The sequence below is a fragment of the Amphiura filiformis genome, chromosome 14, assembly GCF_039555335.1.
Source record: "Amphiura filiformis chromosome 14, Afil_fr2py, whole genome shotgun sequence".
Classification (NCBI taxonomy): Eukaryota; Metazoa; Echinodermata; class Ophiuroidea; order Amphilepidida; family Amphiuridae; genus Amphiura; species Amphiura filiformis.
Window position 1 is genome coordinate 47,724,781 of NC_092641.1, and position 24,676 is coordinate 47,749,456.

The following is a 24,676-nucleotide window of genomic DNA, read 5'->3' on the forward strand; positions in this document are numbered from 1 at the left end:
TATAACTTTGCCTGGAATTTGCCAATAATTATTCCTGGACTCTCATCCCCATTTTCATAAATGAAAGAACCCAAACCTATAGGTGAACAAGACATTAAGATAAAACTCATGAAAGAGGCTGCCATTTTGCGATTTCAACCACTGCAAGTCTCCGCGGAAGAAAACTCTTCTGCCTTTAATGAGAAGTACTTGCATTTCATTCTTTCATCTGCATGAAAGAATTTCAACGCTTCTTGCTTCTTGGTTGAACCATGGTTATTGCCATGTACCATTCTTTTGCCCCTGTTTTGCAAATTAAACCTTATCCTTTTCTCATTTGAAATAGGCATCAGAGGAGGATGGCATTCAGCAGTTGATTAACAGCATTGATCATGATCGAGATGGTTTAAAAGCTGTGATTATTAATGAAGAAAAAGGTGGGTATTATTGGCAACCATAAAGTTGGTCAAAATTCAAATACACAATTATTACTTTGTACGTAATGAATTCAAAGTACTTCTACCCTCAGGTATTAGTACCACTGAGAGGTGGTTTATTACATGTGATTCTGGAACACAAGATGGTGACCGAGTACTGCCCATTCCAGAAATATACATCACTAGTATGTCGCAATCATAGTTCTTTATTTTTTTCAATTATTGATTTTTAGTGTTGTTGAAAAGTGAGTTGAAACCTGTATTTCTAGTGTGATTTTGTACTGTTTGGCAATCTTGTGCAAAGACGTGGAATACATGTAGACTAATTTCTATATTTTTGAATTTCATAGCAAATTTTTCAAATGCAGCTATCCTGAAAATTTGTTATTGTCACATGCCAGCTGCTGGCAAGCACTACAATAAGTACTTGCTTTGCATAGGCCGTGGCTGTCCATGGGGAGGGATGGTGCTTTACCATTCGACCTGGCAGTCTTGGCAGATTTTTTGTTTAGTGCATGTGTATTGAATTAGATGACTCGGGTAACTGGCATTTAATGCTGGCATTCTTTGGGGTGATCCTTATTATTAAACCCTACGTGCCGAGAATCGTTACTGGCTTTAAGGTTTTTCCCATGTCAGGTGATTCGTCTCAATTTCGCACTCGTATTCAACGCGTACTTTGCGTCCTACTTAGTTTTGCGCGATACACATCATTAACGAGTTTGTGCGTACTTCAAAAATGTGCTTCCGCAGTAGGCTACGCCAAAAATAAGGACTTTTTGATAGTTTTTAACAAATTCTGTTAAATAATTTGTTTTGCGCGAATATATCAAGCTCATTCTGTTTCATAACATATTTAAAATTTTAAAAAATCTGCCCAATAGATTTTTTTCTACAATGCAAAAGGTTGCCTATTTTACGAAAATTTGAAAATTTGCCATTGACGCCTACAGTGAATTTTGGACATGTACACCAGTTTTAAAACGGCCGTAGCTAAAAACTGAGCACGGGTACCACTTATTTTTTTTGCATATTTATTATTGGCACATACCAGTGAACAAATTATGTTAATTTAAAAAAATTCTACCGATACAGTCTCTGCCATGGGAAAAACCTTAAACTTTTTTTGGTGCCACTTGTTTTTGGCCCATCAGGTTTGAAACAGTTGCGTCAACAGATGTATGTGAATATCATACTAATGGGTGTACATAGTTATTGTAAAGAAATTTCAGACTGACAACTATATGTCATCTACAGCCCCTCATGATAATAAAGTAACTAGTTCTGTGTGTAATTTTGCTTTGTTGATATTCTTTTGGTAGGAAGAGGAGTGATAACTACCATTCCTTTTAAGAAAGATGAGCTGCTCCTCACATACAGAGGAGAGCTCATTGAGGGAAAGAAAGAGGTGAGGAAACGGGAACAAGACTACCGGAAACAGAAGAAATCATTTATGTACTACTTTACACACAATGGCAAACTTACATGGTGAGTATTTCAATATTTTCAATATTTTTGTTAATTTTAAAATAACTTGCAACATGTTTGTGATTATCTTGAAATGTAAATTCTTAAAGGAACCTCCATGATTCCAGTACCCCTTTTTCTATTGCAGGCTATGTCTGTAGATGAACATGGAAGAAAGTTTGTGTGCAACATAACTGCCTGCTCTGGCTTAGTATCCTCAGCCAGAGCAGGCAGGATTAGCTGACCACATCTTTTACTTGTTCTCATTCTTTCAATCAACTCCATTAAGCTAGGGTTAGTTGGGATTCCAGCTGCAAGATACAATGTAGTTTTAGAGGGCCTGATCCCGTCTGCTCACCACCACAGACTGGTATGGTCATCCGGGGTTTAAATACACAGATCCCCATTTGACGGTGATGGTGTATCCCCATATAGGCAAAGTGTCTTGATTTGTCATAAATAAATAATAAATAAATAAATTTTGAATTTATATAGCGCCTTTTCCCAGAAGGTATCAAAGCGATGTAATTTCACTGCCACTGGTTCATGCTGACATAGTATCGGTGCTTGATCTATTGTGGTTGCCTGGCCTGTGCCTGATATGCATAAGGCATAATAATGTCAAGTGCTTTCTTTTGCAAGTTGTATTTAGCATTTAGACTCCATAAAGCCATGTTATCAATCAAAGAATTTTCAGTTACAAGTTCTATCATGTCAGGTGCGTTGTGTTTAGCATCTTGTAAAAGTGTGACTATATAAAGCCACCTTATCAATCAATGAATTTTCAGTTACAAGGCGTATTAATAGCATCTTCAAGAAAAGATGTGACTCCATATGGCTGTCCTCTAATATCAAGTGCTTTCTTTTGCAAGTTGTATTTAGCATTTAGAAAAAAGAGTGACTCCATATAAAGCCATCTTATCAAAGAATTTTCAGTTACAAGTTGTGTTTATAGCATCTTAAGAGCGACTCCATAAGGCTGGTCTATCATGTCAGGTGCGTTGTGTTTAGCATCTTGTAAAAGTGTGACTCCATAAAGCCACCTTATCAATCAAAGAATGTTCAGTTAAAAGTTGTGTTTATAGCATCTTAAAGAAAAGATGTGACTCCATTAGAGTTTTCAGTTACAAGTTAAGTGTATAGTATCTTAAAGAAATGAGGCCACAAGGTGAAGACTGTTCTCTTTAGATTGATGGCCAGTTTATCAAATCATGTGGAATGCAGAATGGATCAAAGGAAATAGTGTTTGTTGCTCAGTGTTGATTGTTATCTTTTTATTTAGCCATCTGAAAGGTCCACCCATGGCGATTGATTAAGTTGCCTAAACTCTAGATAATATGCCCAAAAAGTTGTGTGGTAGAATATACCTAAGACAAGGTTCGAGGTTTGACCCAATATGCTCAGGAGACTCTATTTTACATTTGCATATAATTGTTTTATGGCAAGACTATCCGGGCTTTGATGTGTCGGCCCGCTCGGCCGTCAAATTAGTGTTTAGTTTTTTTCCGTGCACGGTTTAGTTGGTATCAAGAAGATCAGATGGAAGATGGTCGTGATGATATTGGCACATAAATATGGCACTTTGGAAAGTGTACAGGTCATTGACTTTCAATGTATTTAGTGATCTGAATAAGGGGTCGGTATGTGCTAATCAGACTGAATTTGTGCATGTGCAGATGATCGTTTTCTGTATTTTAAACAAAGTGATTGAATGTGGGCGTTAGGTGCAGGGTAGCAACTGTAGTTATTTTTAAATATCAATATTAGTTTTTTTGATGTTTAGCGAAAGTTTATTTAGTTTAAACCAATCTGAGATGATAAGGAGCTCTTTATTTGAAGGTAAATTGTTGTCTTTACTGGAACAAATAATATTGGTATCATCAGCAAACATTTAAAAAAATTAAGATTTGGTATGTAATCTTGCTTCACTTCCTCCAAAACCAATATGCTAGCCATGTAATTTTCGATGCTGACATAGTCTTGACCTTGACATGTCAAATTTGTATCAAACTGCCATATGTGACCTGCTACGACAGTATGAGCGTAAAGTCGCAAGTCAGTAGTTTCAGAGACACCCATACTGTTGTGTTGATGTCCTTTGTTTAAAAACACCTGTATATTCAGTGGTATGCCTTTTGTGAATGGGGAGAGAATACGATGTACTCTGCATTCAATTATGTCCCCATTCACCAAGGACATACCACTACCAATACATGTGTTTTCAAACAAAGGACATCATCACAACAGTATGGGTGTCTCGAAACTACTGACTTGCGACTTTACGCTCATATCGCCAGAGCAAGTCACATATAACACAATTTGAACATACTTTTGATACATATTTGACATACAAATTTCTGTAAGGGTTGTATTTAGCATCTTGGAAAAAATGAAACGCCATAAAGCCACCTTTATCAATCAAAGAATTTTAAGTTACAAGGTGTATTTAAATCATCTTGAAGAAAAGATGTGACTCCATAAGGCTGTCCTGTAATGTCAAGTGCTTTCTTTTGCAAGTTGTGTTTAGCATTTAGAAAAAAGTGTGACTCCATAAAGCCGTCTTATCAATCAATGAATTTTCAGATACAAGTTGTGTCTATAGCATATTAAAGAAAAGATGTGACTCCATAAGGCTGTCCTAATAAAAAAAAATTATAATAATCATAATAATAATAAATTAGATTTGGTACCTGATCTTCCATGCGGAAGGCACCCAGAAGATTGGGTGGTATGACATTAGAACAAGCTCTATATGAAGCCAATTCCAACAGTCCTGTGGAGAACACTATGTCATGGGTTAAATTTGATACAAATTTGACATGTCAAGACTATGTCAACAAACTTGAAGTCAGCATCCAAAATGACATGGCTAGCATGTTGGTTTTGGAGGAAGTGAAGCAAGATTACATACCACCCAACTTTAATAGGTACCATGCGGAAGGCACCCACAATATTGGGTGGTGTGTAATCTTCGCTGGTTTTTTTCAAATTTTTATTCAAATTTTATTTATACACGGAAAGGCCCAGATCAGCCCTTGAGCTGGTCTTCCCTGGGGCCGTGTTTTACAACAAAATATAAACAACGATATAACATCAAAAAATAAAAGCATATATACAATGTGAAATTAAAAAAACATATATACAAATAAATAATGCAAAATAACTAGGTAAAATTTAAATCATAATCACTGAATAACAGTCTTTTGAAGGAAGCAAGACTTTATATCTGCACGATCAGGGGATATTCTCACACCTGTGTCGTTGACAAAGTCACTCTTATTGATAGTTACCTGATATGAAAGGCACCCACAAGATTGGGTGGTATACTCTTGCTTCTTCACTTCCTCCCAAACCAATATGCTAGCCATGTCATTTTGGATGCTGACTTCAAGTTTGTTGACATAGTCTTGACATGTCAAATTTGTCCAATTGCCATTTAACACAATCTGAACATACTTTTGATACATATTTGACATACAAATTTCTGCAAGGGTTGTGTTTAGCATCTTAATTTTCAGTTACAAGTTGTGTTGTAGTGCAAAAGATGTGACTCCATAAAGCTGTCCTATCATGACAAGTGCTTTCTTGAACAATTAGTTGAAGTTGTGTTATAGCATCTTTGAAAAAGTGTAACTCCATAAACCACCGTATTAAGACAAAAGAGTTTTCAGTTACAAATTTAGTTTATAGCATAGATCTTCAAAAAAGATGAGCTTTGTTGGGTATGATTTTCTTGCAAACCTCCGCACATGTCTCGTAGACAAAGTCACTCTCATTGATTTGTACCTGATCTTCCATGCGGACGTTACCCACAAGATTGGGTGGTATGTAATCTTACTTTACTTTCACCTGAACCGATATGCTAGCCATGTCATTTTGGATGCTGACTTCAAGAAAGCCAAAAGAAAATTTGTGTCTGCATAAAATGTGAGCTTTGTTGGGTATGATTTTCTTGCAAATCTCCGGAGATCCACATCGCTGGTTTTTTTCAAATTTTATTCAAATTTTATTTATACACGGAAAGGCCCAGATCAGCCCTTGAGCTGGTCTTCCCTGGGGCCGTGTTTTACAACAAAATATAAACAACGATATAACATCAAAAAATAAAAACATATACAATGTGAAATTAAAAAAACATATATACAAATAAATAATGCAAAATAACTAGGTAAAATTTAAATCATAATCACTGAATAACAGTCTTTTGAAGGAAGCAAGACTTTATATCTGCACGATCAGGGGATATTCTCACACCTGTGTCGTTGACAAAGTCACTCTTATTGATAGTTACCTGATATGAAAGGCACCCACAAGATTGGGTGGTATACTCTTGCTTCTTCACTTCCTCCCACAGCACTAACTGTGGTGGTGGTCAGCCTGCAGACAACACTGAATGTGTTGAAGTTCAACCTAAGGACAAAACTGAATGTGGTGGTGGTCAGCCTGTGGGCATCCCTAAATGTGGTGATGGTCAGCCTGTGGAAAACACCAGTGGTGGTCAGCCTGCAGACAACACTGATTGTGTTGAAGTTCAACCTAAGGACAAAACTGAATGCAGTGGTGGTCAGCCTGTGGATAACACTGAGTGCAGTGGTGGTCAGCCTGTGGATAACACTGAATGCAGTGGTGGTCAGCCTGTGGACAACACTGAATATGGTGGTGGTCAGCCTGTTGACAACACTGAAAAAGGTAGTGGTCAACCTGTAATCAGCACTAACTGTGGTGGTGGTCAGCCTGCAGACAACACTGAATGTGTTGAAGTTCAACCTAAGGACAAAACTGAATGTGGTGGTGGTCAGCCTGTGGGCATCCCTAAATGTGGTGATGGTCAGCCTGTGGAAAACACCAGTGGTGGTCAGCCTGCAGACAACACTGATTGTGTTGAAGTTCAACCTAAGGACAAAACTGAATGCAGTGGTGGTCAGCCTGTGGATAACACTGAGTGCAGTGGTGGTCAGCCTGTGGATAACACTGAATGCAGTGGTGGTCAGCCTGTGGACAACACTGAATATGGTGGTGGTCAGCCTGTTGACAACACTGAAAAAGGTAGTGGTCAACCTGTAATCAGCACTAACTGTGGTGGTGGTCAGCCTGCAGACAACACTGAATGTGTTGAAGTTCATTCTGAGGACAAAACTGACTGTGGTGGTCAGCCTTTGGGCAACACGAAATGTGGTGTTCAGCCTCGTAGACAAAGTCACTCTCATTGATTTGTACCTGATCTTCCATGCGGACGTTACCCACAAGATTGGGTGGTATGTAATCTTACTTTACTTTCACCTGAACCGATATGCTAGCCATGTCATTTTGGATGCTGACTTCAAGAAAGCCAAAAGAAAATTTGTGTCTGCATAAAATGTGAGCTTTGTTGGGTATGATTTTCTTGCAAATCTCCGGAGATCCACATCGCTGGTTTTTTTCAAATTTTTATTCAAATTTTATTTATACACGGAAAGGCCCAGATCAGCCCTTGAGCTGGTCTTCCCTGGGGCCGTGTTTTACAACAAAATATAAACAACGATATAACATCAAAAAATAAAAGCATATACAATGTGAAATTAAAAAAACATATATACAAATAAATAATGCAAAATAACTAGGTAAAATTTAAATCATAATCACTGAATAACAGTCTTTTGAAGGAAGCAAGACTTTATATCTGCACGATCAGGGATATTCTCACACCTGTGTCGTTGACAAAGTCACTCTTATTGATAGTTACCTGATATGAAAGGCACCCACAAGATTGGGTGGTATACTCTTGCTTCTTCACTTCCTCCCACAGCACTAACTGTGGTGGTGGTCAGCCTGCAGACAACACTGAATGTGTTGAAGGTCAACCGAAGGACAAAACTGAATGTGGTGGTGGTCAGCCTGTGGGCATCCCTAAATGTGGTGATGGTCAGCCTGTGGAAAACACCAGTGGTGGTCAGCCTGCAGACAACACTGATTGTGTTGAAGTTCAACCTAAGGACAAAACTGAATGCAGTGGTGGTCAGCCTGTGGATAACACTGAGTGCAGTGGTGGTCAGCCTGTGGATAACACTGAATGCAGTGGTGGTCAGCCTGTGGACAACACTGAATATGGTGGTGGTCAGCCTGTTGACAACACTGACAAAGGTGGTGGTGGTCAGCCTGCAGACAACACTGAATGTGTTGAAGTTCAACCTAAGGACAAAACTGAATGTGGTGGTGGTCAGCCTGTGGGCATCCCTAAATGTGGTGATGGTCAGCCTGTGGAAAACACCAGTGGTGGTCAGCCTGCAGACAACACTGATTGTGTTGAAGTTCAACCTAAGGACAAAACTGAATGCAGTGGTGGTCAGCCTGTGGATAACACTGAGTGCAGTGGTGGTCAGCCTGTGGATAACACTGAATGCAGTGGTGGTCAGCCTGTGGACAACACTGAATATGGTGGTGGTCAGCCTGTTGACAACACTGAAAAAGGTAGTGGTCAACCTGTAATCAGCACTAACTGTGGTGGTGGTCAGCCTGCAGACAACACTGAATGTGTTGAAGTTCATTCTGAGGACAAAACTGACTGTGGTGGTCAGCCTTTGGGCAACACGAAATGTGGTGTTCAGCCTCGTAGACAAAGTCACTCTCATTGATTTGTACCTGATCTTCCATGCGGACGTTACCCACAAGATTGGGTGGTATGTAATCTTACTTTACTTTCACCTGAACCGATATGCTAGCCATGTCATTTTGGATGCTGACTTCAAGAAAGCCAAAAGAAAATTTGTGTCTGCATAAAATGTGAGCTTTGTTGGGTATGATTTTCTTGCAAATCTCCGGAGATCCACATCGCTGGTTTTTTTCAAATTTTTATTCAAATTTTATTTATACACGGAAAGGCCCAGATCAGCCCTTGAGCTGGTCTTCCCTGGGGCCGTGTTTTACAACAAAATATAAACAACGATATAACATCAAAAAAATAAAAACATATACAATGTGAAATTAAAAAAACATATATACAAATAAATAATGCAAAATAACTAGGTAAAATTTAAATCATAATCACTGAATAACAGTCTTTTGAAGGAAGCAAGACTTTATATCTGCACGATCAGGGATATTCTCACACCTGTGTCGTTGACAAAGTCACTCTTATTGATAGTTACCTGATATGAAAGGCACCCACAAGATTGGGTGGTATACTCTTGCTTCTTCACTTCCTCCCACAGCACTAACTGTGGTGGTGGTCAGCCTGCAGACAACACTGAATGTGTTGAAGTTCAACCTAAGGACAAAACTGAATGTGGTGGTGGTCAGCCTGTGGGCATCCCTAAATGTGGTGATGGTCAGCCTGTGGAAAACACCAGTGGTGGTCAGCCTGCAGACAACACTGATTGTGTTGAAGTTCAACCTAAGGACAAAACTGAATGCAGTGGTGGTCAGCCTGTGGATAACACTGAGTGCAGTGGTGGTCAGCCTGTGGATAACACTGAATGCAGTGGTGGTCAGCCTGTGGAAAACACTGAATATGGTGGTGGTCAGCCTGTTGACAACACTGAAAAAGGTAGTGGTCAACCTGTAATCAGCACTAACTGTGGTGGTGGTCAGCCTGCAGACAACACTGAATGTGTTGAAGTTCAACCTAAGGACAAAACTGAATGTGGTGGTGGTCAGCCTGTGGGCATCCCTAAATGTGGTGATGGTCAGCCTGTGGAAAACACCAGTGGTGGTCAGCCTGCAGACAACACTGATTGTGTTGAAGTTCAACCTAAGGACAAAACTGAATGCAGTGGTGGTCAGCCTGTGGATAACACTGAGTGCAGTGGTGGTCAGCCTGTGGATAACACTGAATGCAGTGGTGGTCAGCCTGTGGACAACACTGAATATGGTGGTGGTCAGCCTGTTGACAACACTGAAAAGGTAGTGGTCAACCTGTAATCAGCACTAACTGTGGTGGTGGTCAGCCTGCAGACAACACTGAATGTGTTGAAGTTCAACCTAAGGACAAAACTGAATGTGGTGGTGGTCAGCCTGTGGGCATCCCTAAATGTGGTGATGGTCAGCCTGTGGAAAACACCAGTGGTGGTCAGCCTGCAGACAACACTGATTGTGTTGAAGTTCAACCTAAGGACAAAACTGAATGCAGTGGTGGTCAGCCTGTGGATAACACTGAGTGCAGTGGTGGTCAGCCTGTGGATAACACTGAATGCAGTGGTGGTCAGCCTGTGGACAACACTGAATATGGTGGTGGTCAGCCTGTTGACAACACTGAAAAAGGTAGTGGTCAACCTGTAATCAGCACTAACTGTGGTGGTGGTCAGCCTGCAGACAACACTGAATGTGTTGAAGTTCATTCTGAGGACAAAACTGACTGTGGTGGTCAGCCTTTGGGCAACACGAAATGTGGTGTTCAGCCTCGTAGACAAAGTCACTCTCATTGATTTGTACCTGATCTTCCATGCGGACGTTACCCACAAGATTGGGTGGTATGTAATCTTACTTTACTTTCACCTGAACCGATATGCTAGCCATGTCATTTTGGATGCTGACTTCAAGAAAGCCAAAAGAAAATTTGTGTCTGCATAAAATGTGAGCTTTGTTGGGTATGATTTTCTTGCAAATCTCCGGAGATCCACATCGCTGGTTTTTTTCAAATTTTTATTCAAATTTTATTTATACACGGAAAGGCCCAGATCAGCCCTTGAGCTGGTCTTCCCTGGGGCCGTGTTTTACAACAAAATATAAACAACGATATAACATCAAAAAATAAAAACATATACAATGTGAAATTAAAAAAACATATATACAAATAAATAATGCAAAATAACTAGGTAAAATTTAAATCATAATCACTGAATAACAGTCTTTTGAAGGAAGCAAGACTTTATATCTGCACGATGAGGGATATTCTCACACCTGTGTCGTTGACAAAGTCACTCTTATTGATAGTTACCTGATATGAAAGGCACCCACAAGATTGGGTGGTATACTCTTGCTTCTTCACTTCCTCCCAAACCAATATGCTAGCCATGTCATTTTGGATGCTGACTTCAAGTTTGTTGACATAGTCTTGACATGTCAAATTTGTCCAATTGCCATTTAACACAATCTGAACATACTTTTGATACATATTTGACATACAAATTTCTGCAAGGGTTGTGTTTAGCATCTTAATTTTCAGTTACAAGTTGTGTTGTAGTGCAAAAGATGTGACTCCATAAAGCTGTCCTATCATGACAAGTGCTTTCTTGAACAATTAGTTGAAGTTGTGTTTAGCATCTTTGAAAAAGTGTAACTCCATAAACCACCGTATTAATAAGACAAAAGAGTTTTCAGTTACAAATTTAGTTCTTCAAAAAAGATGAGCTTTGTTGGGTATGATTTTCTTGCAAACCTCCGCACATGTCTCGTAGACAAAGTCACTCTCATTGATTTGTACCTGATCTTCCATGCGGACGTCACCCACAAGATTGGGTGGTATGTAATCTTACTTTACTTTCACCTGAACCGATATGCTAGCCATGTCATTTTGGATGCTGACTTCAAGAAAGCCAAAAGAAAATTTGTGTCTGCATAAAATGTGAGCTTTGTTGGGTATGATTTTCTTGCAAATCTCCGGAGATCCACATCGCTGGTCTGCACGATCAGGGGATATTCTCACACCTGTGTCGTTGACAAAGTCACTCTTATTGATAGTTACCTGATATGAAAGGCACCCACAAGATTGGGTGGTATACTCTTGCTTCACTTCCTCCCAAACCAATATGCTAGCCATGTCATTTTGGATGCTGACTTCAAGTTTGTTGACATAGTCTTGACATGTCAAATTTGTCCAATTGCCATTTAACACAATCTGAACATACTTTTGATACATATTTGACATACAAATTTCTGCAAGGGTTGTGTTTAGCATCTTGGAAAAAGTGTGACTCCATAATGCCACCTTTATCAATCAAAGAATTTTTAAGTTACAAGTTGCGTTTATATCATCTTGAAGAAAAGATGTGCCTCCATAAGGCTGTCCTAATAATAAATAATAATAAATTGGAAGGCACCCAGAAGATTGGGTGCATGGTATGACATTAGAACAAGCACTATATGAAGCCAGTTCCAACAGTCCTGGGGAACACTATGTCATGGTTTAAATTTATGAATCATTAGAGTCATAAAAAAATGTAAAAATATCAGAATAATAGATGTTAATATACTGTGTGAGATATAGGACAAAATAATTAAAGTATGAGAAGAAGTCAAACTTTCGACAAGATAACTCATTGCACTTGTATTGCATTTTCTCTTTCTACAGTATTGATGCAACCCCTGAAGATGGACGTCTAGGGCGTCTTGTTAATGATGACCACAGAAAGCCAAATTGTAAAATGAGAAAGTGTAATTTAAAAAACGAACCATATTTATGCTTATTTGCATTAAAAGATATAGCTGAAGGTGAGGAATTAACATACGACTATGGTGATCCCTCAGTGCCATGGAGAAAGATGACGACAGTTGGTAGTTGTGATCAGCTTGTGAAAAATACTGCATGTGGTGCCGGTCAGCCAATGGACAACAGTAAATGTGGTGGTCAGCTTATTAACAGCACTAGGTGTGGTAGTGGTCAGCCTGTGGGTAACACTAAATGTGGAAGTCAGCCAGTGGATGACAGTGAATGTGGTGGTAGTCAACCTGACGATGACACTGAATGTGTAAGTGGTCAGCCTGTGAGCAACACTGACTTTGGTGGTGGTCAGCCTGTGGACAAGACTGAATATGCTAAATGGTTTAGTGGTCAGCCTGCAAGCATCACTAAATGTGCTGGTCAGCCTCAGGACACTAAATGTAGTAGTGGTCAGCATTTTGACAACACTGCATGTGGCAGTCTAGCTGTGGAAAACACTGAATCTGGTGATGGTCAACCTGTGGAAAACACTAACTGTGGTAGTGGTGGTCAGCCTGCAGACAACACTGAATGTGGTGGTGGTCAACCTGTGGGCAACCCTAAATGTGGTGATGGTCAGCCTGTGGAAAACACTAGTGGTGGTCAGCCTGCAGATAACACTGAGTGTGTTGAAGTTCAACCTAAGGACAAAACTGAATGCAGTGGTGGTCAGCCTGTGGATAACACTGAGTGCAGTGGTGGTCAGCCTGTGGATAACACTGAATGCAGTGGTGGTCAGCCTGTGGACAACACTGAATGTGTTGAAGTTCAACCTAAGGACAAAACTGAATGTGGTGGTGGTCAGCCTGTGGGCATCCCTAAATGTGGTGATGGTCAGCCTGTGGAAAACACCAGTGGTGGTCAGCCTGCAGACAACACTGATTGTGTTGAAGTTCAACCTAAGGACAAAACTGAATGCAGTGGTGGTCAGCCTGTGGATAACACTGAGTGCAGTGGTGGTCAGCCTGTGGATAACACTGAATGCAGTGGTGGTCAGCCTGTGGACAACACTGAATATGGTGGTCAGCCTGTTGACAACACTGAAAAGGTAGTGGTCAACCTGTAATCAGCACTAACTGTGGTGGTGGTCAGCCTGCACACAACACTGATTGTGTTGAAGTTCTACCTAAGGTCAAAACTGAATGTGGTGGTGGTCAGCCTGTGGGCATCCCTAAATGTGGTGATGGTCAGCCTGTGGAAACACCAGTGGTGGTCAGCCTGCAGACAACACTGATTGTGTTGAAGTTCAACCTAAGGACAAAACTGAATGCAGTGGTGGTCAGCCTGTGGATAACACTGAGTGCAGTGGTGGTCAGCCTGTGGATAACACTGAATGCAGTGGTGGTCAGCCTGTGGACAACACTGAATATGGTGGTGGTCAGCCTGTTGACAACACTGAAAAGGTAGTGGTCAACCTGTAATCAGCACTAACTGTGGTGGTGGTCAGCCTGCAGACAACACTGAATGTGTTGAAGTTCATTCTGAGGACAAAACTGACTGTGGTGGTCAGCCTTTGGGCAACACGAAATGTGGTGTTCAGCCTGTAAACAACACTAAATGTGGTGGTGGTCAGCCTGTGGATAACACTGAATGTTGTGATGGTCAGCCTGTGCATGAAACTAACTGGCAGTATTTTGACAACACTGCATGTGGAGGTCAGTCTGTGGACAACACTGAATATGGTGGTGGTGAGCCTATGGACAACACTGAAGGTAGTGGTGTTCAGCCTGAAGTCAACATTGAATATGCTGGTAGTCAGTCTGAGGACAACACTGAATGTAGTGTGGGTCAACATGCGAACAACACTGAATGTGGTGCTCAGCCTACAGACAACACTGAATGCAGTGGAGGTCAGCCTATAGAGATGATTAACAATTTTCATAGTGATGATCAAACACTAGAAGAAATAGATCGACTTCTGAAATCAAACAGCATAGTCAGCTTTGATATTAATGGTACATTAGACAATTGTGACAATCAACACTTTCTTCTAAATTTGTCAGCAGGTGATGTCATTGTTCCAGAAACAGATGAAGACAGTGATACCTCAGATGTATATCCACTTCAAGTTGGATTAAGGCGGAAGAATGGTAGATTCACTCAAGAATTGGCTTCAGATCCCGATTTGGATTATGTACCAGGTCATAGTGATGTAGACAGTGATACATCAGACCAACCATGCAGTGAAATTAGAACAGATGGCAAACAAAACAGTACAACTGAACATACGTGTGAAGAAGATCATCTGCAAGCAAATGATAAGCAACATGTATCAGCAAACAGTTCTGGAAATGAGGAAACCACTGAAAACAGAGGCATGGGTCAACAGTCAAACAACCAACTTGTTGGTGAATCTTCATCTCACATCCATTATTACCAAAAACAAAACTTAAAGATGATGGTACTTTGATGCGAGATTACAGTAAAGGAAATGCATGTTTGTTCTGTGAGAAAGTAGTGACTGTGTTGATTGGTCGACATTTGATAAACAGCCATTCTGATGAACCTGAAGTAGCAAGAATTATTGCAATCAGGCCTGACACCAAAGAAAACATAGATGAACGGAAACAGATGTTCGACATGTTGCGACATCGTGGAAACTTCTATCATAATGAGCGAGTTAAGCAGACCAATGATGGAGAGTTAATACTTGTTCGTCGTCCTCCTGCTGGAAGTGACCTTATACCAGAAGATTATGGGCCATGTCCCCAATGCCTGGGCTACGTAGTGAAGGACAGCATGCTTAAGCATGCAAACTATCGCTGCATAGCAAGAAGCAAATGTGTTGAGAACACACAAGAGTCAACATCAAAGAAGAACATAAAGTGGGAAAGTGAGATGTTAGTCAGCAAGTTCCATGGGGCAAGTGATCTACTCAAGCAAGTTGTTCTTTCAACTATGAAACGAGACAAAGTGTATGACATTGCCAAGAATGACCCTTTGATCCTGGAACTGGGGTCACAAGTACTAAAAATCAACCTGACAGAAAGCATATTGCTTCCGAAAAGATGAGACGTACTGCAAGAATTGTACAGAGGTGTAGATTGATTGAGCCAGAAGGGGGTGTAACAATGAATGATCTAATAAAACCTAGCAAGTTTGACTTGATCATTCAAGCAGTGGAAGAAGAAGCAGGGCAGATTGATGATGAGGAAGAAGTTTGTGATGTGCAAGTTCTGGAACGGCCATCATTTGCAATTAAAGCAGGCTATGATCTGGAACGGCTTGCAAAAATAAAGAAGTGTCAAGCAATTAGAAGTTATGGGATTAAGGCTGGAAGTGACATCTTAGAAAAAGAAGCTATCAAGTTCCTGGACTTATACACTAATGAATGGGGAGACAAAGTATCATCTTCAGCTGCAAATACACTCAACCTTCGCAGAAGTGGAAAAGTGATCCATCTGCCATCAACCAGTGATCTGAAAGCTGTATCGACCTACCTGGTAAAGGAGATCAAGACATGTGTGAGTTGCAAGCCAACTTCTTATTCAGAGTTCTCCAGATTGCAGAAACTGACACTAGTTCGACTAGTCCTCTTCAACAAGAGACGGCCAAGGGAGGTATCCAAGGTTAAAATGAAGGTATTTGAGCAAACATCCAAACCAGACAGAGCAGAAGTGACTGAGCTTATGGACCAGATGTCATCAATAGAGAAGAAACTTGCAGAGACGTATGACTTAGTCAAAATTATTGGGAAGAGAGGAAGGCAAGTGCCACTTATAATACCACCAGAGTGCAAGAAGTCATTACAACTACTACTTCAGGATAGACACCCTGATATTCCACAAAGCAATAAGTATGTCTTTGCCAGGAAGACGCGATCTACCTACATGGAAGCAGGTGCTGTACTTAAACAAATACTTGCTGAACCAGGTCTGAAAGGCCTTGAAGCACCCGAAGACATCAGAGCTACAAAGGTCAGAAAGTACACGGCAACAGTAGCCCAAATCCTTAGTCTGCAATCACATCACCTTGAGTGGGTAGCAGGGCACTTAGGGCACAACGTAGATATACATAAAGATTTCTACAGGGTCCAAGAGAATACCATTGAACTTTGCAAGGTGTCAAAGTTGCTCATCGCAATTGATTCTGGGCAGATGGGTGAATGGGCCGGAAAGACCTTGGATGATATTGAAGTGGAAGGTAAGTGTAATAGTTATTTGCTGACATCACACTGTAAAAAGTGTTAGTTGTGGAAAATCATATGCATGTCACACAGCATCCATAAGCAGTTCATAGCAATATGTTGGTCTTTGACAGTTACAATAAATCAAGAATAATAAGAAATAAAAAATAAGTTATACAAATTAAATGAAGTAGATTACTATTCTAGCTGTGGCATATTCTATAACTTGCCTCTCACTAAGTACTTAACTAACCAACATAAGGTGATATTTATTAGAGGTCTTGTTTAATTTGTACACCTGACCAATATCGGTATTACAAATTCTGGAAAGTCTGTTCGTATATTCAGAGAGACACTACGCAATGATGTCAAATTATGACAAATCACAATCTTGTACATGAACCTAAGTGATTTGATATTACAAATGAGCCAACAATGCAGTTTTGATCAGCATAACATTAAAATTATGAACAACAATGTAATTCATAGTGGAAACATGTATTATTTACTTTATACACTGTCATGAAATGACCTTATGAAATGAATATTTGTCAATTAGATATATAAATTCAGCACCATTTGAATAGCATGACCTAATGGTCAATATGCTAGAATTATACTGTTTGGATTTGACATAATAAAAATTGAATGTATACATTATGTAAACTTTCAATTAGGGGTTCATTCATTTATTTTCATGCATAAACGCTTGTTTTTGGCTCAAGGGGCCCGAGGGCCAAAAACTATGTTTATGCATGAAAATATATGCATGAACCCCGTTCATACATTCGCAAACATACTTTTACTTTCCTCCATGACTAAGAAATCAATCATTTTTAGATAAAAAACCTAACATTTTCCATCTGTAATTGAGAGAAAATGTTTACTTGCTCAGTTCATCGTGTTTGGACGCGTAAGAACCTTGTGTATCTCACTCGCACTTTGCGTTGCAGTGGGCGCGCACCATGTGCGTATCGTCAGACTCGCGAACGTCTACCAGTGGTTCCAGGCGCGACTTGTTTATGACCAGCTGGGCATTAATCGCTTGTTTATATAGCAAGAATGTATGAACTATTGGATTTAACTTTTTTCTTTTAAATTGCCATACATAAAAATTTTTTTGTTCGAATGCAGACATTGATTTGGACTTCAGTGGTGAAAGTGAGGATGAAGATGAAGATGATGAGAACATTGAAAAGGAACTACCCAAAGGTATGACTGTCAATAACACATGTTGCAAGTTGTTTGTTTTATGAGCAAGTATGTTTGTATAGTCCAGAATTTACTTGTGGGTCTCTACCAGGCCTTTGGCTGCCTTATCAGTCAACAGAAATTTACATTACACTAACATTTGTGTGTTGAAGAAAAAGAGGTGATTCCATAAGGTTGCCTTATCAGTCGAAGAATACTTTACAGATATAGTGTTTAGTATCTCCGATAAAAATAAAAGTGTGAGTCCATAAGACTGAATATCAGCCTAAGTACTTTGATTATTCAAGGTGTGTTGGAGAGAAAGAGTGACTCCATAAGGTGGCCTTATCAGTCAAAAGAGATAAACTTTTCAGATATAAAGGGATAAGCATCTTGGCTGTGACTCCATAAGGCTGCCTAATTATCATTAGTCAACAGAAATATACTTAAAGCAATATTATAACATTTTCAAACAAAATAGATTAGCATTTCTTTGCCATAAAATGTTAGCTTTTACTGTCAGATATATCCCTTTTATTTTTGAGCCGAACAACTACGGCAAAGCAAAGAAAATTGGAATTTACTACCAGCGCACATGTCGCCAATATGTACCACTCCTTCGGTCATGTTGTGGTACGACCCTTTGTTGTGTATATCACCGTCCCGCACGCCGTGACGTACTGTGTGTTATGAACATCGTGTATGCGTTCGACTAATAATTCCATCGTAATAATAAAGCGCTGAATCAGCCATTTATTCAAAATCATGGATTTTGACAAAACTACAGCACTTAGAATCTTGATTTTTGCAGGGTATATTGGTTTAATAAAGTACAATTTAATCGTGTAAAAAAGGAATTTTAAAAATTCAGTGAGGGCGTCTTCCTCAGCAAATGTTATAATATGGCTTTAACTGATGAAAAGTGTTTAGCATCTTAGAGAATCATTATGACTTATAAAGTATCAGCCAAAGACTTACACTTACAACTTATGTTTAGCATCTATGAGGAAACAGTGACTCCATATCCACTGGGGTGGCCCAAGTTCACAGTGAAATAAGATATGTTTTCATTTTCTGATTGATTTAAGTTTCATTTTACATAATATTAAATAATGGCTTAATCGGCCATGATTTAGATTACCCCATTTCTAGGACAACATATGCAGACATGCTCAGCTAAATTATATAACATTTATTTTGTTTACAAAATAATTTGTATACAAATATATTTGAATCAACAGCCAAGGATAATGACAAATTGCCAAACAGCAAAAAGGATCATCAAGCATGCCATCCAGGAAAGAGCAAAGGTAAGTTTGGACAATGTTGTTAAAGGTAGGTGACCTGATCCACAGTCTCATCCCCCCACTTTTACCCATCAAGATTGAGATTTTAATATCAGAAGAAAGCCCATATTTTTCTCATTACCCCTGTAAAATTTTAGGGCCAAGAGATGTTATGTTTAGATGCTATGAGCAAAAATGTAGTGATTTATCCCAAAATTTGGTATACCAAATAAATATTTGTGTAGTGACGTATGGGCGAATTTATAGTGGTTGTTTGCTTCTAACATGAGAACTACAGGAACAATTCAACTCAAATTTTGGATTTATATTGTTGTTATGACATGGCTTCACTGAAATAGAGAACTTTATGTGCACAAATTGGGTCAGTCACCTTTAATGTGATAATATTAATTGGTTTTGGTGGAGGTAGGAGGTAGAAGGTTTGATGATTTAGTTTGTGCTGCCTCTGCATAAGTTCTGTTGGGTATGTTTTCACTCTTTGAAGAACTTGAGGGCAACTTAACTTGAGGTTTATTGGTTGCATGGCTGAAGCTGACGGTACTGATGTTGTGCATTTATGCACACAATTTTCCTCTTTTCTCTAATTTGTACAGCTAAAACTGCAGGTTCAAAAGGTGGTGGAAAAGTCAAGCAAAGAAAAAACTTGAACAAAGGTAAGTTACAAAATGATAACAATAATATGCACAGCAAGATTCACCATCAGTTTGGCTCCTTACTATTCTAGTGAGCTTCTTTTGTCCTACTGTCCTGGCAGAGAAGGATTGAGATCTTCTGATAAGACTTCTCCTTTGTGAGCCTAGGGCCCTTAAAGCAGCTGGCTCAAAATCTTTTTCTGTCGCTGGCCCTAGGGAATGGAATAAACTCCCTAAAATTATCAGGGAGTGTCCCACAATGCCAGTTTTCAGAAAGAAACTCAAAACTCACCTTTTCAATTAGCTTCTTTCTGGTTTCTTTTTGTGCTCTTCTGTTTTCCTCTTCCGTGTTCAGCGCTTTGATAATTTTTAAAGGCGCTATATAAAAACTGTATGTAGGTGTGTATATACATGTATGTATGTTCTGATTGTTATCCATTTTAAGCCAAAAGCTCTCCCCCATTTTTAAAAGATCAGTTAAATTACTTAATTTTCAAACGTCTGTATTTCATATTCATTCTTGCAGTGTACAAACATTTCCTCTTTCTCTAATTTGTACAGCTAAAGCTGCAGGTTCAAAAGGTGGAAAAGTCTCAATGACAAAAAACTTGAACAAAGGTAAGTTACAAAATGATCACAATATGCACATATAGTTTATATATATGAGCAAAAAATATGTTGCAATTATAATATTCAGAATGTTTTTGGCAACAAATCTGATATTTTTCTATACTTCCTTCTATACTTTCCTATACATATGTTTACAAGATAGTCGGATGCCGGTAAACTTTGCATCAAGTCCATCTTGCGCCTACACGACTGCCTAATTGCTGTGTGTGTTTTATTAATGCTACACTTTTACTGCATCTCCTTATGCTGTGTATGGTTGTGCAAGGAGAACATGAAAGTTCATTGCCTGGCCCTTTATTGTGAATAATTAAAGAGCTCTCGTGACTCGTTTCGTTTTAACAAATCATAGAGTGCAATCCTGAATAATGGACTGTCAGGATTATAAAATTCAGTGTATTTGGAAAGAGGAGCCCCATAAATATGGAGGAGTGGTTACAACACCCATGAATTCATTATAAATTATGTGGTAATTTATAATAATTTCATGGGGGTGGTAACCACCCCTCCTTATTAAGACGTACTACAGGAAAAGGCTCAGGAACACAAGAGTTAAGCTTCAAGATTATATTAGAAATGACAAGTTTTATGTTATTACTTTCATCATTGTTTTTAGGACAAAAATGCCAGTGGACAACTGATGAAAATGCTGCAATATGGAGAGAGTTCAAGCAGCACATAGTGAAGATGGAGGTACCAGGCAAAGTGGAATGTGAAGCTGCAATCGCAAGTTCCAAGCCAATTCTAGATGGCAGATCATGGAAAACCATTAAGTTTAAGGTTCACAACATAATCCAGGGTGTTAAAAAGAAGGGAGCTAAAAATGTGTGATGAGCTCTTTCATTCTCCTTTAAAAGTTACCCCAGAGAGCTTCAAAAATACAATGAACTTCAATGGACTCTATATTCAATATTGTACACATACAGCTTCTATTGGTGTGCTGGTCACTTAGCACAAGGCTCATTTCTGGAATAGCTCTAGAAATTTATTCCATGAAATGATGAACTGTATTTTCTTAAAGTAAGTGTTTGTTTTCATGATTATGAAATAATTAATCTATTTAGATGTTTGAGGTAGAAAATTTTGTTGAAATTACAGTTAAGACTACCTTTGTGACTCGTTGTTTACTCTTTGTCTTAAAAATCTGAATGAAATGCTTGTATTATAGTGACTTATTTTATTATCACAGATTTAAACATTTCTTACTCTTAGTAGACTACTAAAACAATGTTTTTTAGCTGACCAAAATGAGGCTTCTCCTCCAATCCAACTAGCTTTAAAAAACAGAACAAAAACAGTACTTCTCTTTCTATCAGATGTCATTTTGTGATCAGTTGACCCTGTCACTATACTCTTGCTTCAAGTTCATATTTGCAGTAGAGGTACGGTTATCTTTCCATTGTCTTTATTTTCCAATAAGAATAACCAAAGAACTTGAATGGTTCTACAACATTCTAATATGATTCACCTTTTTTCGTTAATTGACAGCGTCTCTGTCATATTTTCTCCTAGCATATACAACTTGCAATGCCAAGCAGGCATTGCAATATCCAAATTCATTCAGGGGCAGTGGAAGACAAAATAAAATGCACATTTCATTTCATTGCCCTCTCACACCCCCACTAAATAAACAGCACTAAGTTATCTTTCAGATTTTTAACCAGGGAGTAATATTTGTACTTACTATTGATGTCCATTTTTGAAATGGATCATTTTGCTGTTGTCCATTTGTAAAATGGATCATTTTGCTGAATTTTGTTCTTTGAGGATGAGACTTCACATGTCTGTCTGTCTGGCCGGCGGGCCTTCAGTCAGTCTAGAGCAATACCTCGGGAACCGCAAGTCACAAGTATGCAAATTAAGATACAACATATGCATAAATTATGCAAAAACATTTTCAAATGGATAGTGGAGCTTGTGGACAAATTATCTAAACACCGGTTTAAAGTATCAAAGTGTAACTTTGTAAGAAGTATTATATAAACCTGTAGATCACCCGATTAAATTTTGGGTAAAGTCAGCCAACATTTAGAGTGTAATTTGCATAATTTATGCATGCATGTTTTTGAAAAATGGGTAAAAAGTGATCAATGTGTTTCTTGGGCTGTATATAGCTATTCGTCTGATTCTGCATAGCCTTTGAAAAGGGTATTATGTGGGAGTGAGGATATATTTCTGTGTTGAGGGGAGGGAGCTTATCTTTCTTTTCTTTAAGGTCATCTGAGGTCATTCAAGGCCAATTTGCTAAAGGTTGTAGAATTTCCATGAAACTTGTCCGTTAAACTTTACTAAATGATGACTTTTCTAGGTCATCAAGGGTTATCTGATGGCTCAAGAAGACGGTTGTGAAAGCAGGCAAGAAGTTGATTTAACTTGAATAACATTTGTACTAATTGTAGTTGTCCACTTTTGTAATGGATCATTTTGGTGAATTGTGTTGTTCAACTTTGTGGTTTCTACAGTTTAAGGGGAACTTCAAAAAATTTGCATGTTTGCCAACACCTTTTTGAATATTTAAGTAGGTCAAGCGGTTCTTGCATTATTGATCAAAACAATATTTTGACTGTTTCGATCCATAACTTACAAACCGCTTGAACGACGTAAAAACAAAAAAACAATTTTGAGTTACTTGGACAATTTACATTATTTTGCAGAAAAGTGTTGACAATTTTGAGATAGAGCGCAAAACATGCTAATTTTTGGTAGGGGTGCAATCCCCCCTTAAAGCAAAATTGATTTAGCTTGATTACATTTAAGGCGTAAAACTTGTACTTACTATAGTTGTCCATTTTTGGATAATTTGCTGAATTGTGTTTTTCAACTTTTTAAAGGTTTTCGACAGTTTAAAGCAAAGTTGATTCAATTAGATTAGACACATACTAATATCTACATGATAACTGTTTTGATCTAGGAAGCCTTTAATTTAAGCCTTACTTAATTATGGTGATTAAATAGTTTTTGACTAGAAATAGTTTTTAAAACATCAAACTTCCAAAACTTCAGCATGCAAAAACATATATTCAGGAAAACAACAATTTTATGGGTGGCGGGAACATACAAAGTCAAATATAGGCACCCAAAACAAACACAGATTCTTATGAGAAATAACATTAATGTTCTATGAATAATGTATGTTATTTGAACTTGAGGGGTACATGTGCTTGCATAAACCCAGCTGGTGAGTTAACCTCATGATCCTACCTGTCATTATCTGAAACCTTTATATAGTGCTAAAAAACATTCATGTTTTATTTTATGTAAAATTAAAAACAGGGAAAATATGACACAACATCCAATGGGGGATGTTGCTCTCAATATAGTGGAGACCAGCAGGTCTCATTTTTTACAAAGTTTTGTCTTTTCGAAACGTCGGGTTTTTAACTCTGTTTATATATTTTGTGTTACTCCCCCATTGGATGTTGTGTCATATTTTCCCTGTTTTAATTTTATCCATTGCTAGTGTGACACTGTTGTATCCTTTTGGATCCATCCTTTGGTTCCCTGCTGGTCAGTTGGAACAGATTTTCCCTGTTTTTATATATTATTTTATGTAGCTATCAGCTATCTTCAAACATACAAATGTACCAGGTGCACTATGAGAAAAGCAAGAGGTTTAGTGAAAATCATAACAGCAGTGCATTTTTCAGTACTCTAAAATACATAATATAGTTGAATAACGATATTTTAATTCAAACACATTTGAAGATGTAGGTTAATCATCCTGAGCAACTTGACACCTTGTTTTTTTAAATTGTTCAAAAATTATAAAAATGGTAAAATAGGAACTTCATACACAAATTCCCCAGTGTAAATACATGTATACTAAAGGTGTGACAGTTGTTTACAGGAGAATTAAACTTTGGGAAAGCTAACAGATGCTAAGGTTTTCAAGAAAAGCATTATTTAAATTTTATTCTGAGTTACTGCCTGGAGGAAGGGAAGCACACTATAGTAACTAATGTACCAATTTGCTCCATCAAATTATAATATGCTTTGTTAAAAAATGTGCGGAGTAGGTCAATTGTTACTCTTGATTTAAAGCTTATACTTGGTGCCCAAGGAACAAGGAGTCATGTTGTAGGCAAACTATGAGTTTAAGTAAAAACAGAAAGCAATTAATTTATGTAGGAGACTAGAATATGTAGAACTCACAGTAAATGTATTATTAAAGAAAAATTGAAGAATCATGTTATATGCAAGTACCTTTTTGAGTACCTGCTATGTGTAGGTACCAAAAACAGAAAGCAATTAATTAATGTAGGAGACTAGAAGATGTAGACAATAGAGTTTTAGAGGATGATGAAATAATGTTGTGTTCATGGGGAATTTCATTTCAAGGTTTGGCACATTGGAATACACAATACTTTTTGAATACACAAATGTATGAATAATTGGAGCAAATTGGTACAAGTTACTATTGTGTGCTTCCCTTCCTCCAGGCAGTAACTCAGAATAAAATTTAAATAATGCTTTTCTTGAAAATTATTTTCCCTGCAGGAATCTTAGTTATGCCATTT

General features: G+C 38.4%; 2 protein-coding genes across 4 annotated transcripts in view; both read left to right on the top strand.

Moving 5' to 3' along the window:
- Window positions 1-24,676, top strand: part of LOC140169060 (alpha-2,8-sialyltransferase 8B-like) — a 132,223-nt gene that overhangs the window by 93,143 nt on the left and 14,404 nt on the right. The gene's annotated exons all lie outside the window — the stretch shown is intronic.
- Window positions 330-23,527, top strand: LOC140170494 (uncharacterized). Its single transcript, XM_072193852.1, has 12 exons — window positions 330-416; window positions 1,739-1,904; window positions 12,148-13,324; window positions 13,533-13,679; window positions 13,724-14,624; window positions 14,672-15,116; window positions 15,263-16,419; window positions 17,537-17,614; window positions 18,835-18,903; window positions 19,494-19,553; window positions 20,094-20,150; window positions 20,776-23,527. The coding sequence occupies exons 2-12, from the start codon at window positions 1,870-1,872 to the stop codon at window positions 20,988-20,990; spliced, it is 4,341 nt and encodes a 1,446-aa protein (XP_072049953.1). The 5' UTR covers window positions 330-416; window positions 1,739-1,869; the 3' UTR covers window positions 20,991-23,527.

Excerpts from the sequence above, each read along its gene's own strand:
- LOC140170494 (XM_072193852.1), top strand. The coding sequence starts at position 1,870 with ATGTACTACTTTACACACAATGGCAAACTTACATG. Across the intron at positions 17,615-18,834 it reads TGAAAAGGAACTACCCAAAG|CCAAGGATAATGACAAATTG; the intron begins GTATGACTGTCA and ends TTGAATCAACAG. Across the intron at positions 20,151-20,775 it reads GACAAAAAACTTGAACAAAG|GACAAAAATGCCAGTGGACA; the intron begins GTAAGTTACAAA and ends CATTGTTTTTAG.